Source organism: Aythya fuligula, chromosome 2 (assembly GCF_009819795.1).
Source record: "Aythya fuligula isolate bAytFul2 chromosome 2, bAytFul2.pri, whole genome shotgun sequence".
In the NCBI taxonomy this organism is placed as follows: Eukaryota; Metazoa; Chordata; class Aves; order Anseriformes; family Anatidae; genus Aythya; species Aythya fuligula.
The window spans coordinates 24861433-24879770 of NC_045560.1; the positions used below are offsets into that span (position 1 = coordinate 24861433).

General features: G+C 38.6%; 1 protein-coding gene across 1 annotated transcript; it reads right to left on the reverse strand.

Annotated features, from left to right (window-relative positions):
- Nucleotides 1-521: 521 nt before the first annotated feature.
- Nucleotides 522-15970, reverse strand: FAM133B (family with sequence similarity 133 member B). Its single transcript, XM_032182180.1, has 11 exons — nucleotides 15805-15970; nucleotides 12772-12869; nucleotides 11992-12070; nucleotides 9008-9082; nucleotides 8808-8840; nucleotides 8216-8284; nucleotides 6667-6762; nucleotides 6007-6054; nucleotides 4153-4248; nucleotides 3356-3403; nucleotides 522-2491 (listed from the first exon to the last, which is right to left on the reverse strand). The coding sequence occupies exons 1-11, from the start codon at nucleotides 15826-15828 to the stop codon at nucleotides 2405-2407; spliced, it is 753 nt and encodes a 250-aa protein (XP_032038071.1). The 5' UTR covers nucleotides 15829-15970; the 3' UTR covers nucleotides 522-2404.
- Between the last annotated feature and the right edge of the window lie 2368 nt (nucleotides 15971-18338).

The following is an 18338-nucleotide window of genomic DNA, read 5'->3' on the forward strand; positions in this document are numbered from 1 at the left end:
TGCTGGCCCATTCCGAGTCTCCCTCCTCAACATCCCCACCACACCAGTACAGGTCTCTTTCCACAGCACTGTTGACTACAAGTTAAATGGAGAACTAACAAATGAAGTGCTCTGCCTCCGCTAGAAACCAACATTACCTTCTCAGATACATTCACTGTATACAAATCAAGAAAGCGGAGATGTTGCGACCAGACTTTACTCTTCCTTCAAGAAAAAAAGATGCAAGAGCAGTCTCAATGTGGTTGTCTAATGTATTGAAAACTGAAACATTTCACTGTGGACATGAAAGCAGCTTTGCTGTGAACCGACAAAGCCTGTAGCTCCATAAGTAACTACACCACTACCAAAGCTTTGCAACGGTATTTGAAGCACACAGTTGACAAGAACAAGTAGTTATATTCAGACAATTAAAATGACATAGCGGCATATGTATTTGGAAGACTGGGGCCCTCATTCCCATTTTTTATTTCTTTCTGTTGCAGGTAGTTGCGTAAAAGTCAAAAAAGGTATCACGCAGAGCAGAGCATTTATGATATGGTTCATTACAAGTTCTTTTACCAAAACTGCAATGTCACAACTTAAAACAAAAACAAAACAAAAACTGCAAACCAACCCCCTATTATTCACTGCCTTTATTTTATCCTCACTGTCAAAACAGGGTCTAGAATCAGTAGCATCAAACCCAGCAGTATAAAATACTTGATCAAAATATTTAGCATATTTTAGAAGGACACTGCTGCAATTCAAGACTTGTATTTTTCCAAGAACTTACTAGAAAAGTCAATTTCACTGTTGAATGTCAATGCTAAATCATCTTTCTCCCCCAGTTTTTAGTTACAATTTGCAGACTAATTATCCATTAACAAAGGTCTTAAAATTCTTGGCAATAAAATATTTGAAATGTTGTATGTAACAGAGATAAGTTAGAAGTTAGCACCTGTGCAGTGGACCATTAAAATAATCTCTAGTTGACCATTCAGGATAGGTGGGCAGTTGTTAAAGACTAAGAAAAGCAGGCCCAGCAATGGGTACTTGTGGAAGCTAATAATGAGAATTTCATGTAAAAACTAAAATCAAATGGTTGCTTGTGTTTTCATGCGTGCACATTTAATTTATAAAAGCGTGTTTTCAATTTCTAAAGCAACTAATTTAAAGTAAAACAGCTTTATGATTTAGGTCAACATTCTGTAGCCCTCAAGTACAAAAATATAAATACAAACTGTTTAAACAGTATCTTTAATGAGATTCTGGCAGTATTTTTTTGTTTTTAATCTTAACAAGATGCATCACATAACAGGTCTGCCACTGAACTTGCTTAGAGTAAAATCAGCTTCAATATGAAGCTGTTATGGTATCAAAACCCTGCTTTTTACATGCTAAATATCTTCAGCAAGTGTGCACTTAAACACAGCAATGAACTTAACTATAACTAAATACATACATGAAACTCTGCTTGTGGAACATAATTCATAAACTGGTTACAACAAATGATTACCTGCATTTTCATTAATTTAAAAAAAGGGTACAAATCATGCAAAACAACTCTAAAGATAATGCAAAGGAAAAAAGCTACCAGTGTTTGCAAGAAGTGTTCAACTAAACCAAAACTGTATTAAACGAAATATGCATATTTACTAGCACAGAACAATCGCTATTGCAAAGAAGCAGAGGTAAAGTCTTCTGGCTTTGAATGTCAGTTATACTGCAAAATGTCATTGCTCTTGCTTAATGCAGAAGCACATGCTTAGAAGCCCAGAACTGCTGACAATAGTTCTGCTCTCCCTAGGATCAGAGATGCTGCATGGATTTAAAATAGCAGAGATTTGCAAGGATCAAAGGCAAAGGCACCCTATTCAGTTAGCCAAAACGGTAGCATTCCCTTTCTCAAAAGCATAAAGATGGTAATGGGGCAGATGATAAACATTACTACAAAGGCAGCATTTTAAATGTTATCATTAATTTTCCATTTTGTAAATGCCACTCGCAGACACCAGCTTGTAATTGTTTATGTATAATATAAACCTACAAGATGAACTTGGGATTTTATTTGTCCTGATTTACAAATAAAGACTATTACTAATGCTTTAAAACACTACTTTCAGTATCTAAAAAGTTTAACTCTTATTTTCCAATATTTTACATCTCAGCTGGACTACCACCTCATATTGTTTCAAATATCTAATACTGCTTATTGGGATTTTATAAAAGTTGTACCTCATGTATTAAGCAGCAGGCAATAACAATGGTCTTTCCCAGCACAGCTGCATGTGGCTGGCTACTGAAAGATTAGGAATATTTCTAGAACACAGGAAAACTCATGCAGTTTGGTAAAGTTTGTCATCATTTCACAGTTTAAGTTTCCTTTAGTCATTGCACTTCTGTTGATAGTCTTGCTTTTTAAATACTATTCTGAATCTGAATTTGAACCAGCAACCTTCTTTTTCTTCTTTTTACCATGCTTCTTGTGCTTCTTTCTCTTTTTTGCTTTGTCCTAAAAAATAAAATGGAAGTTATGAGAAAATCACCATCTATTAAATTCCACTAATGAAAAATGACAGTACAGAAAGCACAGTTCTACAAAGACATTTCAAAAGATGTTTCTGTAAGAACCTATGACATTTCAGAAGAGATTTATATAAAAGGCTATTAAGAAACCATGAAAAGAAAGTTCATATTTTATCCAATAATTTGTACTATTATGAGCAGTTTTCAATTTATCTCCATCATGGTCTGGCTATTTCACACCTCTCAGCACCATCACTATTGTATTTCCTCAACTTTTAAATGATTTTTCAATGCTTCATAGATTTCTGAGAGAATACAGTGTTTGACATCTTATATATGTGAGAATAACTAGGATGATTACAGATTTATAAGAAGTTGTAATATTTACAGTGTAGTAAATATTAGTATTATGATGATGCAGAGATTGGGTCCTGAGGCTCATTTCATGGCCTGGCAGAAGAAGTTTACCGAGGAATAAATCCTACACAATACTCTGACAAAGGAACAGCCTTGATGTCTACATGGCAAACTGCCACACCACCTCTTATTGTACAGAAATTAGTGTTTCTTTTAGTTTGGTACAGAGTAAAACATATTTTGACTTAATGCAATAAAACTTAAATAAATCTCAATTCACACATATCTAAAAATGTAAAATAGTCACAATTTTTTCCCCTAACTACACAGCTGAAAAAGTGACTTCAGCAGATAAAGAGAGAAATGATGAATTTAGATTCACATGACTTTTTCTATAAAACATTTGTGTTACTGAAAAATGTGAAATTGTAAATTAACCAAGTACAGAATATTTATATCCTAAAACCACACTATGAGTAGGAAGGATACTTGCTGTTGCTTTCTCTTTTTCCTCATTGCTTTTCTTCTTTTTTGCTTGCACCTAAAAAAAATAAAATTGAATGTAATGGGATAATAGCTTTGGAAGTGCCATTTTATATGAAAGTTTGAGCTTTTGTTGCATATAAATGAGTGATGGCACAACAGTGACAGAACATGATGAACAGTAACCACTGAAGAAACAGTGACTATGTTAGATTCTGGAATAAGCATAAAAATCTGATGTGGGAACATTCTGCTATTAAAATACAGCAGAACAAGAAGCCAGCAAAGATGTACAGGTAAAAATATGAAGCTAAAAACTTGGTAGAAATTCTTAATGAAAAAAACATCACATTGGAACCTTTTCAAATTTTGTAATTCTACAGGAATTCAAATCCTGAAATACAAATCCTGTATACACAAGGTTGAGAGTACAATTATTATGTCCAACATTTTTTTAATTCAATGGAAAAGGCAGCAATCTTGGAATTTTTCTTGGCTGTACTCTAATATTAGACAGAAATCTTCTGAAGCATATCCCACTGCTTAGACTCAATTTATTAAATTCTAAAGTATCCATGACAACTTGCAAAGTTTCAAGAAAATTAATTCAGAATAACCTGTAGGTGGTCGGAGTTGCACTAAACAGATCTTAACTGTAAGTTTTTATATAGAGAAAAATATAACTTTGAACATGCTGCACTCTTAAAGTCAACTGTACTGAGCAGAACAGTTTTAATAATATATTAAATCTAAGCTATTTATTTACTCATGTGTATCAGTAAGCTGAAAATCAGCTTTCATACTGACCTCCTCTGTCTGATCTGATTCTGATAAGGATTCTGATGATAAAGGTCCGTCACCACGATCTGCCTTCTTCCTTTTTCTGTGGTGATTTTTGCCATCCTATATAAAGTATTGGTGAGTAAAGTTAAGCCCTTCAGATTTCATGAAACTTCCCCTTAGAATTCTATTGAAATAGTATTTCTAAGTTATAAAATATTTTCAAATGCTGTATGCATTAAACTAATTACTCATCATCAGCAAATTACCCTACTGTTAAAATGCTTTTAGTGGAAATAAAATCATTTTATGTGCATTGATTTCGTTACCAGAATAGAGCAACTTTTTAAGAGTGACAGAATAATAGCATACTATAGCATCTTATTTTAAATAAAGACATGTGAAAGAGCAAGCATTTTAAAATAAAACGTTTCACCATTTTAAAATAGTACTGAGTAAATTGAAGATGTCACAATATGTGCAAACACTGCAGCTTCAGAGTCTTGCTTGTTTGTTGATAAAAGCAGCTCCATCCTACCTGTGTCTAACCTGTCCCCACCAGCTATACCTTCAACACTTTATATAGGTAATTCCAGTATATTTAAAGAGCAGTCTTAAAAAAAAATATCAAGTGCTCATAATTTAGATGGTGCATGAGCTTACTCCAACAAACTGTTTTTTTTCTTCCCCTTTCTTAGACCAGCTTTGCTCTGGACCAGGCTACTTTCTCCCATTCCACTCATTGAAGCTACTTTCTTCCATTCCATTTCTAAAGCCAGAAACTGTAAAAATTCTTCTTAATCATCTTTTTCAATGGTGAAATCACACATCTCAACAATCCTATTTAGTATATTATAGGTACCATCATCCTTTCCTAAAAGTAGTTATGAAAAATACAGATAATGTAGCCCATCTGAGAGGGTGTCTTCAGATCAGGAAAATCTCTAGCCCCCCAAAGCATTCTACTTTCAGAAGAGGTGTGAAAGTAGCAATACGCCTTAACCAAGATTAAGGGGCTATAGTAAGGACTTGCTCTTTGAAGAGAAGATACTCACAAGGGGTTGGTGGTGAAATAGAAGCAGAGAAAGGGGAAAAAAAACAACACATTTGCCTTGTGCAATGGAGATTTTATACATCAAACCCAATGTGGTTGTGTGTAGCCGAGACCAACGTGGTAATATAAGTTACTGGAAAAAAAAGACTAGGATAGACACTGAAAGCTATTAGCTTACACACAGGAGTAATTAAAATTTCATTCAATGAGATTATTTGCATTCAACATAATTGAAGAAGGGAAGTCCTCGGATGTGTGTACAAAATGGGTGAGGTATGAGGAAGGAAGGTGTGATTTCATGCTCCAAGAACAGAAATAATAATTTTGCTTAAGCTAGTAAAAAATTCTCTGTAATTTTTCAAAGCTGACATTAGAAGATATATAATTATGACTACATTTAGATAAAAATACCTTCTGCTTTTTGTTACTTAATTGGCAGTATCAAACCAGTATCCTACCAGGCATGCCATGGAAATATTGTATGCATTTTTAGCTCAACATGACTGTTAAAGATAAATCCCAAATACTAGAATGCCACAATCTACTACAGCAGATTAGGTACTTTCTTCATTTAGCTTCATGACAAAAACAGATCCAACAGTTTCCACTGACAGCAATTACTAAAACAGGAGTTGAACCCACCTAAAAGTCTATCTCAACTTTGGGGCAACTGAATACCTTCTGATTATCTAGTTTTGGACAAGAGATTTCAATAGGCGTAAATTGGAGCATACAATTAAAAAAATTGGAAAGGGGAAAAAAAAGAGAAATCTATTATGTATGTAAAATGATGTTCCGATGCACATATTTCAAAAATAAAACTATACCTTCTCTTTTTCATGATCTTCCTTTGACCTCTTCTTTTTTGTGCTGTCCTAAGTAGAAAGAAAAACAATTACTGTCCACTAACACAGAAAAATGCTAAAAGAACAGACTGCCTGGTGTATCTTCTCCACTTTTTTGTTCATTCAGTAAGCCTGTGCTTGTACATTGGTCTACCTTCTTTCAAGTATAAAAAAACATTTAATTTAATTTAATATTAATATTTTATAACTACTACTCAGTCCACAGATACTTATTGGAAAGGCAGTATTCTGGCCCTGCAGTATCTGTATTTTCACAGATGGTGTTCAATTAAACAGCATATTGACAAGAACATCACAGAACATTTTAATTTTTTGAAGTGTTAATGTAGTATTAAAAGTAAATAGAGCAGCACAAAAGCTGCATATGTTTGAATTCAGAAAAATAGATAAAAATTGATGGTATAATGTTTATTTTCTAAAGATCAAATATTTTCTGCCAGACGTGGACAGTAGATAGATACATTCCTGATCACATCTGGAAGATACAAGCACAGCTCAGCTACAGTAAGAAAGCACAACTTTGAATACAGAAGATAAAAATTAGGAAATGCAAAAGTCAGAAACGTTTGTCTTTATAACACAGATCAGGAAAACTTCCTGAGAGTAACATGTGCTATTTACCTTGCTGTCTGACTCAGATTCAGAAGTTGAGCTTGTTGAAGATTTCCGTGAGGAGCGATACTTCTTTTTCCTTTTTTTCTTCCCTTGCTTCTTATCCTATCCACAAATATTTTAGGAAAAAAAAAAAAAAAGACAACCTTGAATTTATTTTCACTAGCTATTAAAGACTTACATTAAATGTAAAGAATAGGGAACACCAAATTCCTACATATTATCATGTTCTTTTGAGGAATAAAGTATGCTACCATTGATTCCTTTAGTGGAGGAAATTCATCACTCTTCTGTATTGAAAAAAGATTAAACTACTGTAAAATTCAGGTTCTCCAGATTCTGTTTATCATTTAGATGTGTCCTATAGATCCAGATTAGCTCTAACAAAGATTTTTTCTGAACTAGTAAAAATAGTATACTTGCACTGCTGTGATTAGATAGGGGTATTCTACTGAAAAAGGATACAATTCAGTGTTAACACAGGAACGGATCCAGATTACAAACCAGCCAGCCAGAATTTATACTGTTAATGAATAATTTCTTGAACAGATATGTAACAAAAATTGATATTATCGTATGTTCCAAATGCATCAAAACTGACTAGTTTTATGCAAGCCAAGCTATCCATCAATTGCTAAAGTATATTGCCAAAACCTGTGTTAAGTAAATCTCATGAAAAAGAGTGGGCTGGTATTTAATCCATTTTTTCATATGAAATATTCTTTGACATAAAAAATATATGCCACAGTGCAATTCATTTCCTAACGGTGTGATACATTACTTTTTTTTTTTTCTTTTTCTAGAAAGGATAGCCTGAAAGCCTCGTTCTGACTGCTGCCTAATCCCATGTTAGTCATTTTTTTTGTTTGCTTATTATCTGGTAATACTGGTTCACATACGTCAAAAAAGACTGCATAAGGAAGTTCTTTCAGCATCTGCAGCGTTTGCAATACTTTGCAAGCTTTCACAGAAAGAAGCCAACACTAACGTTCTATTTCTTGATCAAAGACCTTAGTTCTGTTAACAAATTTGATAATTCAGAACTGCTGACGCTGTACTAGGTCCAAACAGTATCTTCAGACAAGAAGTGTCTCTTCCAAAAAGTATGTAAAACTACCCAGTTTTAATCGACAGTGAATTCAGAGTATTGCTGTGCATTAGTCTGGTTTCCAGTAAATAGTTTTGCAATAAATCTCAGGTTCAAAAGATAAAACAGATTAACACGTGCAGTCTACCAGTACTTACCTTCATTCTATAATGAACTACAGTATCACTGTTGTAAGTGTAACTACTGACCAAGTCAGTAAATAGTATGCAACAACAAATATTGGCCACCATTTCAGTGATCTGGCAAACTGTTTACTCATTTTCAGTCACATCTTCCATATTCAAAACAGAAATCCCACATACCTCCTCCACGAAAGATGGAGGAATTCTCTTAACAGCCAAGAAAAAACACAACTCCTCAATTAAACTCTTCAATTAACCCCCCAGCATGCTGAGAACAATAGTAATGCAAAATACAAAACATGTTAGATTCTGGTAATTTAGTTCTTACCTCATCTTCTGAATCAGATTCACTGCTGGAAGAATCAGAACTTGATGAAGAAGAGGAAGATGAAGACAACTTGACCAAACACAACAAAAAGTGAAGCTTGTGAGATGCAGCATTTTGTCCAGTAAGTAAGTAAAAGTCCATCCAAACACCTCTATAATCTCTTCATTTGCAAAGTATTATCAATAAAATTTTACTTCCAAGAACATGGTCTCATAGATTTTCTTAAACTGTAAAAAGTGACTTCTAATATTTTTCATGTGATAATGTATATTTGATGCATTCCCGCCCCACCCACATTTCTTTAACCAGAAATAAAGTTCTCCTTGAAGAATAGAATAGAATAGAATAGAATAGAATAGAATAGAATAGAATAGAATAGAATAGAATAGAATAGAATAGAATAGAATAGAATAGAATAGAATAGAATAGAATAGAATAGAATAGAATAATCTACCTCTCTTAAAGAAAAAAACAGGTGATTTAACATTCAAATTCAAAGTTAAAGCCATACCCCTCTTTCCAAGACAACTTAAGTGACAAATAGGAACAATCCCAAAGCAAAAAAGTTCAGAAAACTGAAAATTTTGCTCACCCTACTAGATTTCTTCTTTTCTTTTTTCTTTTTCTTAAAAATAGAAGAGAATGAATGTTATTTTGGCATCATATTCTTTTGTTGCACATTTAGGTTTATGTAATTTAATGCTGGCTTTTAAAAGCTATTTATGGCATTTTGCGTTGCCAGCACTGATGACAAAACCAGTTCCAAACTGTATTAAACTGAAAATAACTTACCTCCTTCTTTTTGGAGGAACTCTCATTTCCACCCAGTAATTTCTCCCTGTGTTTTTCCAGTTCTTTCTTCCAATTCTGAAAACAAACCCAAACAAAAACAGTGACATAGCCATTACTTCCAACAGCATTTTTCAAAAACCTTTTTCAAAATCCTTTTCTTTACCTGAAGTTATAGTTTCCATAAAACCCACAGAAAATAAACAACATATAGTATTAACCAAGGCTATGATGCATTTGATGCTACAAAAAATTAATATTCATCCAATTATCATCTTAGTTCTCACCTTTATGGTCAAGTTATTTGGGTTTAAGGTCATCAATTTTGCTACTTGTGGCTTTGTATCATAGTTCTTGTTAGAGCACTTCAGCAATGTGGGACAACCTACCAGAAATACGTGTGTTTTGTCTAAATTTTAAAATCAGTGGAAATAAAATTTCCAGAAAAATTCTGCTGGCCACTACTCAATGCATGGATGTCTCTATCTTGTGTCTGTTCTGGGCCTTGTCAGCTTCAACAATGATTAGAATATTGAATTCTAATGATTTGATTTATTTTAATGATTTGATTTGAGGTTTCCTTTGATTCCTTCTTTTCCACCCCTCACAAGCTCTCTAGATCTAGGTCTCTACCTGAAATCCCTCTTTTAAGAGCTCTGAAACATCTAACACCCCATCATATTAAGCCTGCTAGCTTCAATCTGCTATTCCTGCTTCCCGTGTCAGAGATGTGCTTTCTTTATTCTTATTATTCTGATTCTTCCTTTCCTTCCAATTAAACTGTACTGGTATTGTATTGGCAGAACAATGATAACCCACATTTTGTGAAGAAGGGAAAGAAATATTAGGAATTAAGTAGGATTATACACGTGCAATGCAATATGATACACAGAACCCTGAGTCAGCATCCTGTGAATTAGCTAAACAGTGCTGTTGAAGGACGTGGCAGCTTAGCCATTACAGTGCTGCATGTAACGTGTTGCCATGATCCAAGGCAGAATCTACAGGGTATTGCAGCAGGTTGGGTACTTTGATTTAACAGCTACCTGGAGCTACCTGAAGAATTTTTGACAACAGCCAGTGCTTTCTTAGGCAGTCATTCTCTCATAAGTATAAACTTATGCTTTTTAAGTTTTTAAGTATAAACTTGTGGTTTTTTTTTTTTTCTTTTTTTTTGAGGTACATAAAAGAACAACATCTGTCAGTAAATGGCACCTCATTCACAGACTTGTAACCTTTTCTGTTGTTGAGAGATTTGTGCTTAAGAGCTTTAGGAAGAACTCATGGCCACTTTGTGATTCCCTGCAACTCTTCCTACACTACTCTTCCCTACCCTTCCTGCCATGATGAAAGGCTGCTACCTTCTAACCATGCCACTGTCTATTATTTTATAATAAAGGAAAGGAAAAGGCAGGAAAAGGACATGATAAAACACTAAATCAAACTCAGCAAGCTAAAACTCACAAAGCACTAAACAAGTGATCTCTGAAAGTCATATTAACCATCTGACAGAGTATTTCTTGTATGAACATTTCTATGTTATCTATTGCGAATTTTGGGAGCTGGATACAGACCATGACCTCTGTATTGATCAGAAGGATTTATTCTAACATAATGATCAGGGTATGACAAGTGAAGGATCTTTCTTTACATGTATTAAATGACCTGTACACTTTCACCTTAAACACTGGTTAGCTGCAAAGGCGATTGTTCGTGAGTCTGTTGGTGTAGCTGATCCTGCTGACCCAGGAAATAAAGCAGGACAAGTCATCTTTGACAACACTTTGTGTCTAGCAAAACCAGATTGGAGGAAAACTCTAAATTTGAATTCTGATCTTGGCAAAGAAGAAAAGGCAGAAGTAAGTTTCAAAGTGTGTAGGCTTGACTGGGGGGAGAAAGACAAGAGGAAATGGCCTTAAGCTGCCGCAGAGGAGGTCTAAGTTGGATATCAGGAAAAATTTCTTCACTGAAAGGGTTGTTAAGTATTGGAACAGGCTGCCCCAGGAAGTAGTTGAGTCACAATCCCTAGAAGTCTTCAAGAAACATGCATATGTAGTGCTTAGTGGCATGGTTTAATGGTGGACTTGGCAGTGCTAGGTTAAAGGTTGGACCAGATGATCTGAGAGGTCTTTTCCAACCTGGATATTCTACGACCCTCCAAATACTGGCATAACTTCTTAGGCAAAAAGGTGTAATAAGCACAAGTGTCATGCCCTTTCAGTAACAGAGGAGGAACACTATCTACTTCAACCAGAAACTCTCATGCATTGATGACGACTACTGCTCAAAGCTTATCCCAAAACAACAGAATTCAAGGGAAGAGAAGTGTTTAACTGATATATAACTAATTTCTTCTGACATATACAACAAGAGTTATACATGAAACCTTCTCACAGCATGCTGATCTCCAGTTGTATACTGAACACAAGTATGAGAATAGCTCCAAAGAAGGGAATCAGCACAGCATGTAATCAATTTAGGATGAGAAAGAAGTGTTATATAGGCCTATTTAGATATTCAAGGCCGTTCTTTGTGCCTTCTCCTGTATCAGTACCACATGTACACTCCTTGTTAAAGAAAGGAGGCTGTTTCCAGTAATACACCTCCTTCCAATATGTTTGGATTGTGTGACCTTAAACAACTGAAGATTAGCACAACAGACTTTAGTTTATCATACTAGGAAATGAACGAGTCTTACTTGCTAATGTAAACATACGTATTTGTCTGGCTATATTAAGATTTATAAAGTTCATATTTTCTTCAGAAGTATTTCTCAAAACTTCTTAAATAGTGTTTCTCTAAATCACAAGTAGCTCTTCCTTGGTTAAGGGGTAACCTTAATGTTTTATTTTGTTTGTGTTGAATATTCACTCATTACAAGGTTGTGTGAAGTGAAATGTTATGTGTACATGGTGGTGTTAATGATAAGGTAGGAAAACCAGCATGTAAGACGGATTGAATATTAACATCCTAACAACATTACCAACCTCGTTCATCTTTTCTTCAAACTCAGCCAAAGCCCTGGATCCTTTCTTTTTCTTTTCTAGTTGTTCTTTCACTTCTTCCCTACATAAAAAGGATAATAGATCAGAGTTGTTGTATTTTCACAATTAAAAATACCTTCTAAAGTATCTAACTTTTTGAAGTTTTTTTTTTTTTGAAGTTTAGCTTTGGCTGAACTTCCAACAGAAAAAAGAATGAAAGCACCTTAGATGTTATGAGTATGGTAACCTAATGTTATAATTTCAGTACAGTAGCTAAATCCCTCTGAAGGATCTAAGGCTAACTTTGCAATTAGGTAAATTGTGCTCTAATTTATTGTGAGAGGAGGTAAAATGGACTGAATGTAAAACAAGTTGTTGATAATATCTTCAAGTAATTTTGTTGGGTATGGTAGACTACGTTCTAAGAATAAACTAGCAAAATCTTTTTCTGGAGATTAAGTTTTAAGATTGCCTACACCTGCAGGCTTTAGGGATTAGTATTTGTGAAAGAGGTAAGATAACCAACATTTTCCTCTCCTGAGAAACTGTAGCCAAAACATTTAAAGACAAATGAGAAATACATATTTCAAAATGAAATAATGTTTTTAAAAGAGGAGATGGAATACATATTTAGAAAAGAACATCTTGGCCAGAGCCAAGGAACCTTTCAAAATGTATTATTGTGTATTCTGGGGAGGAGGTAGGCTAACTATGTCATCTCAATAACAGAGAACAAATCTTGCACTCAGTAGGTCAAACAGGCAGACAAGTATTGACACTTACCATGTTGGTCTTGGCCTGTTCAAGTAGTCTTGTATTGTTGGTCCTGAATTTTGGGCAGGACCTCGTGCTCTGGCCATAGCTATGGGATTCATATAAGCCTTGAATATGAAACAAGAAGAAATACAAAATTCATCAGCTACACTGTTACCAAAATCTATCCTTGTCACTCTTCGCACAACCTTTTTCTCATTCGCTGAAAAACAATTCTGACCTGTTTCTAAAAATACAGTATTTAACTAAATCAGGCTGATTCAGCCTGACAGAAAAACCCTGGAAAGAGCTTTCAATTGGAGTTATGCTGTGATAGAATGATCTCATCCACCAAAAGAACATGTTCTTTACAGTAATTCCCCTCTCTGCGCAATGATTTTGCAAACTGAGTACAGCATAGAATATTTCAGCAATCATGATTTCTCAGGATATGGAAAGTGTGATTTTATTTCAGCCCTTACTCTCTGGGACAGCTGATACTTAGGCCTTTAAAGTTCTGCTCAAAATTGATGATAACAGATTCAATACATTCTGGATGAAATGATGACACCCCACAAGACCCTTGCTGTAACACCGAAACAAGTGGTGGTGGTGCTCAGCTACAATTATGCAAATATGAAACTTCTAAGACTGAGGAGTATTTCAACAACAAAAAATTATCAATTTTATGAGGTATTCCATCCTTCAGACCCACACATTCTCTCCACATTCACTCTTAAAACCTTATTTCTAAGTTCACCTGTTAAAATCCATACACCGTCTCAGCCATAAATGAAATAAATCTAAGCTAACTGACAATTACTCAATTTTTATTATGCTGAAAATATTTTGTTCGTGTGAAGTGAAAGTACCTATCTCCCCTTGTCTCCTGGGCTTTTATCACTGTGGCATCCCAGTGCTTCACAATTACTTTTGCAAAACCTAAGACGAACTGCCCTTACTGTCCACAGTTTGGAGATGATAAAAAAAAAAAAATAGTCAAAATAACGACCAGCTTTAGTTGCTCAGTCTGAGACCCTTTCAAGCAGGCCCTGTTTTACTCAAGTTTGCAACTCTAAGGATGATATTTGCTGCCACTTCTTGGGGGGGATGATTTTTTTTTTTTTTTTAAATTCACACAAAAAGTTTAACTAACGTGGGCCAATAAATGCTAACATTTGCCCATTTAAATGGAGTTAATCTCAGCTCAGCACCTTCTTTTGCAGCCAGGTGGATGTGTGCACTCAAGTAGTTAGAGCACTTGAAGATGTGTATTCACATTTTTAACTCATGAGTTTTATTGTATCCCAAATCAATGAATGAGAAGAAATCTTGCACTTGAATTCAGCTTCTCCTGAGTTGAAAAGGAGTTCCTTTAGCTATGCAGGAAAGTGGTGTTTGAACACTGTTTTCATTAAACAACGATAATTTCAGTGCACTGGAAACAGTAGAAAAGAGGACAACTTTAATTCATGACTTGGCTTACTACAATGAGCAAACTGAGTCAACTCTGTTTGGGTACCATTCAGGAATTTGTATCTGAAAGCTCTAGCTTCTTACATAATTATTACTCCTAAAAAGATTTTCTTGCTGTTCTTAAATAAAAACTAGCTGGTTTCTTACCCGAACTAACCCGAAACGAAAACAAATCTCTCTACCTGCAGAAGAAGCTACAACTGCCAAATTCTGCTTTTCTACTTCCTCAAATTGATTCCTGATAGATAGCTAGCAAGCTTCCTCCATTCAGTGGCACTCTTTCTTTTCACTTTCCAGCAGCATAATGACTGAATACTGCTCTATATCCCACAATTTGGAAATGTACGCCTTAAAATGTTCCAATGAGTTCAAGCAAGTTTATTTATGAATAATTACTTTGCCAATAAACATTTCTTAGAAGTATTCACACTACCTTGCCAAACTGAATTTCACTAGCCAGAGAGTGTACAGAAATACACCCTCCACAAAGAAAAGAGCTTGTCTGCACATCCATTTTCTTCTTCTGGCAGTTTGCTCGAGCAGTTATTAAAAGATGTTTTATAGCTTTCGTGCTCATGAAAAGCACAGGGCACCTACAGTTGGCTGGGGCTCTATGGGCAAGCAATGCAATCTATTACTGCCTTGCAAGTATCCTGCAGATGGTGTAAAACAAAACAAAACAAAAAAACAACAACTTCTTTTTCTTCTCCAAAGGGTCAAAATGATTTGGGAAGGGCTGTGGGAATGAAGTTAACAGGTGGAAAGCTCTACAATCACACAAGAGAAGCAAGGAGCCCTATATCATAAGTTGCCTGTGCTACCAGCCATCATTGTGCAATGAACCTTTATTATGCTTTATTATTTCGTAGGAACATAGAGATTTGCTGGCATTGGTAGGTGCCTCCCCATTGTACCACTGAAAAAATTAAGAATAAATGGACACCCAAATACACCCCTAAGCATTCCAAGAGGGCAATGCGTTTCAGGCACAGGCCAGGCCTTGCAGCCCTAACGCTGTCAGCCCTCCTCCCGTTATTTTGGCACCCCGGTACGGTAGCCAAAGGCCCCCCGTTAGCCACCTGGGGGTGTTCGTGCCCATCTCGTCTCTCCCTCGCTGCTCCAGCGAGGGGAGCAGACGCCTGCCTGCACAGAGCTGACGGCAAACTCGCAGCACGTACTAGAAACAAAGAAAAGGGGGGGGGGGGGAACAAAAGTCTCGCCACTTCTTTTTTTCACCATAAAACTCATTAATTGTACAGTCGGGCCTAAAGAAAAGGTGAGCCTGAGGTGCACGGCTCCCCGGTGGGAACAAGTTTTGAGGAGAGGGAGGGACGAGCGAGGCCGCGTTTCTACCGAGGCCAGGCCCGCGCCGCCACCGCCCGCCCACCCAGCTGACAACACGGCGGCCTGCGCCTCCCCCCCCCGGCCCGGGGGCGTCCTGGGGGCTCCCCGAGACCTTCCCGGCTCCCTGCGAGCCCTCGGAGGCCGCCGGTGCCTCCCCCCCCCGGAGCGGGCCCCGCCGCAGCGCTGCGGCCCCGCCCGAGCCCCGCGGCCCGCCGGCCGCTGCTCCCCGCGGCTCGCACTCACCACGCGGTTGTCCCGCTTCCCCATGGCGCCGCCGGCAGCCGCTCCGCTCAGTTCACCTCAGCTCAGCTCAGCCCCAAACCCCGAGCTCCGGGACCCTGCCCCGTGCCACGGAGGCCGCGCCGCAGCCGGCCCCGCTCGGCCCCAGCGCAGCCACCCAGCGCCGGGCGGCGGCGATGGCGGCGGCCGCGCAGCGCCCCCTGCCGGGCACGGGGCGATAACCGCGGGGGGGGGGAGCGGGGATGGCGGCTCCCGCACCCTGTGGAGAGGGGGCTGAGGGGTAAAGCGAGGGGAAAGGGAAAAGTTAGGGTGGGGTTGGGTGTTGGGATGCGGGAGCTACGCCTCCTGCCAGGAATAAACGTCCTAGGAGGGGAAGGGGTGTTGTGTGAGGTGTGGGCTCACGTTGCATCAGGGGAGGTTCAGGTGGGAAATGAGGAGGCGTTTCTGCTCAGAGAGAGCGGTCAGGCATTGGGATGGGTTGCCCAGGGAGGTGGGCAGCCTTCAGTGTGGGAGACAGAGGGATTTGGCCAACGTCTTTCCAGTGGTTTGTGGGGACAGGACAAGGGGCAATGGCTGCAAAATGGAGCACAGGAAATCCGCACCAACATGCTGAAGAACTTCGCGGTGAGGGTGTCAGAGCACTGGGACAGGCTGCCCAGGGAGGTTGTGGAGTCTCCTTCTCTGGAGATATTCAAGGCCTGTTTGGATGCCCACCTGGGCAGCCTGCTCTAGGGAACCTGCTTTGGCAGGGGGGTTGGACCCTCTTGACCTCTCTTGAGGTCCCTTCCAACCCCTACAATTATGTGATTCAGTGGTGGAGTCAGCAGGCCCTGGAGGTGTTCAAGGAAAGGTTTGATGTGGTGCTTAGGGACGTGGTTTAGTGAGTGACATTTGTGGTAGTGGGGTGGTTGGACCAGATGATCTTGGAGGGCTTCTCCAACCTTAATGTTTCTTTGATTCTATGTTACATTGATGAAAGGACAGAGCCTGAACTGGAAAACATCATGTGGAACATATGGAACGAGGTAGATAAGGCTGCAATTTGCAAGGTCCTGCAGTTTTGCCACCTAACCTAGCTCATAAAAGTGGCTTAAAAGAAAGCTGGAGAGGGACTCTATCAGGGAGTGTAGCCATGGAACAAGTAATGATGGCTTGGAACAAATGGAGGGGAGATTTAGATTAGATGTGATGTGAGGAAGAAATTCTTCACTCAGAGCACAAAGTGCACATGAGAATTAGGGCTGAAGATGCATCTTGCTTCTGCTCTTTTTTGTAAATAATAGAATGAAATTACATAAAAAGCGGTATTAAAAATAAACTCAGAGCACAGGATGGGAGGTGGAGGGCAGCCCCTGTGGCTGAGGGGCAGCCTTTCTCTCTGGCAAGCCCAATGGCCTGGGGCAGCCAGCCCCAGAAAAGGGGCTCTCAGCCCCCCCAACCCTCCTCTTTCTTCCACATGAGGGCATCTTCCAGGCCTCCTCACTCAGGCTCCATCCCAAGCATTAGCTTGTAGCCATCGAACACCACGGACATCCTGCAGGCTCACCTGCAAGATGTCTCAGCAATAAAGAACTCTGTTGCCAATTCTCAGAGGTTGTGTCGAGTGCTTCTTTCTCATCCCCCAGCCTTGTGCGAGAGGTGGCATCCCTTCTGCACAGAGCCTTGAGGCACAAGACAGGACCCAGCTTCCTTCTAGCTGCTGCGCTGGGGTGACAGGAGGAGTCCCCAAGGGCCACCACGCACCTTTAACACTTGTGAAAATAGACACTATTTTTGTGAAAATAGTAGTGTGTAAGCGATTATAGGTGGCTAATTTCTTATATTAGGAGTGAGTTTCTATATGTGAATAATTGGTAGCGACAGATATGGAGAAGGCTGAGATACTCAGCAACTTCTTTGCCTCTGTCTGCACTGGTAGATGGGCTCTCCAAGTCTTTCATTTCCCTGAGCCCGTAGATGGAGGCTGGGGGATCAAAGTCCCACCTACTGTAAGTGAAGAGCAGGTTCAAGACCTCCTGATGAATCTAAACAGGTATGAGCCTATGGGACCTGATGACATGAATCCCAGGGTCCTGAGGGAACTGGCTGATGTAGTTGCCAAGCCTCTCTCCATCATAATTGAGAAGTCCTGGCATTTGGGCAATGTCCCTGGTGAGTGGAAAAATGGAAACATCATGCCCCTACTCTTCAACAAATAAAACAAAGAATTGAACAGAGAGCACTACTCTTCAACAATTAAAACAATTAGGAGTCATTTCTTCTCAGAAAGAGCAGTCAGGCATTGGGACGTGTTGCCCAGGGAGGTGGTGGAGTCACTGCCCCTGGGGGTGTTCAAGGAAAGGTTGGACATGCATGGTGCTTAAGGACATGGTTTAGCGGGCAATATTGGTAGTAGGGTGGTGGTTGGACCAGATGATATTGTAGGTCTTTTCCAACCTTTATGATTCTGTATGAGTTTTTTTTGTTTGTTTGTTTTGTTTTTTCCCCTCCCCTTGACCTACCTGGTGGTCAGTTACAGGTGTGACCTCTTCTCTGTT

Coding starts and splice junctions, on each gene's coding strand:
- FAM133B (XM_032182180.1), bottom strand. CDS start 15,828: ATGGGGAAGCGGGACAACCGCGTG. Junction 12,071..12,771: donor AACAGGCCAAGACCAACATG/GTAAGTGTCAAT, acceptor CTTTTTATGTAG/GGAAGAAGTGAAAGAACAAC. Junction 6,055..6,666: donor AATCTGAGTCAGACAGCAAG/GTAAATAGCACA, acceptor CTTTCTACTTAG/GACAGCACAAAAAAGAAGAG.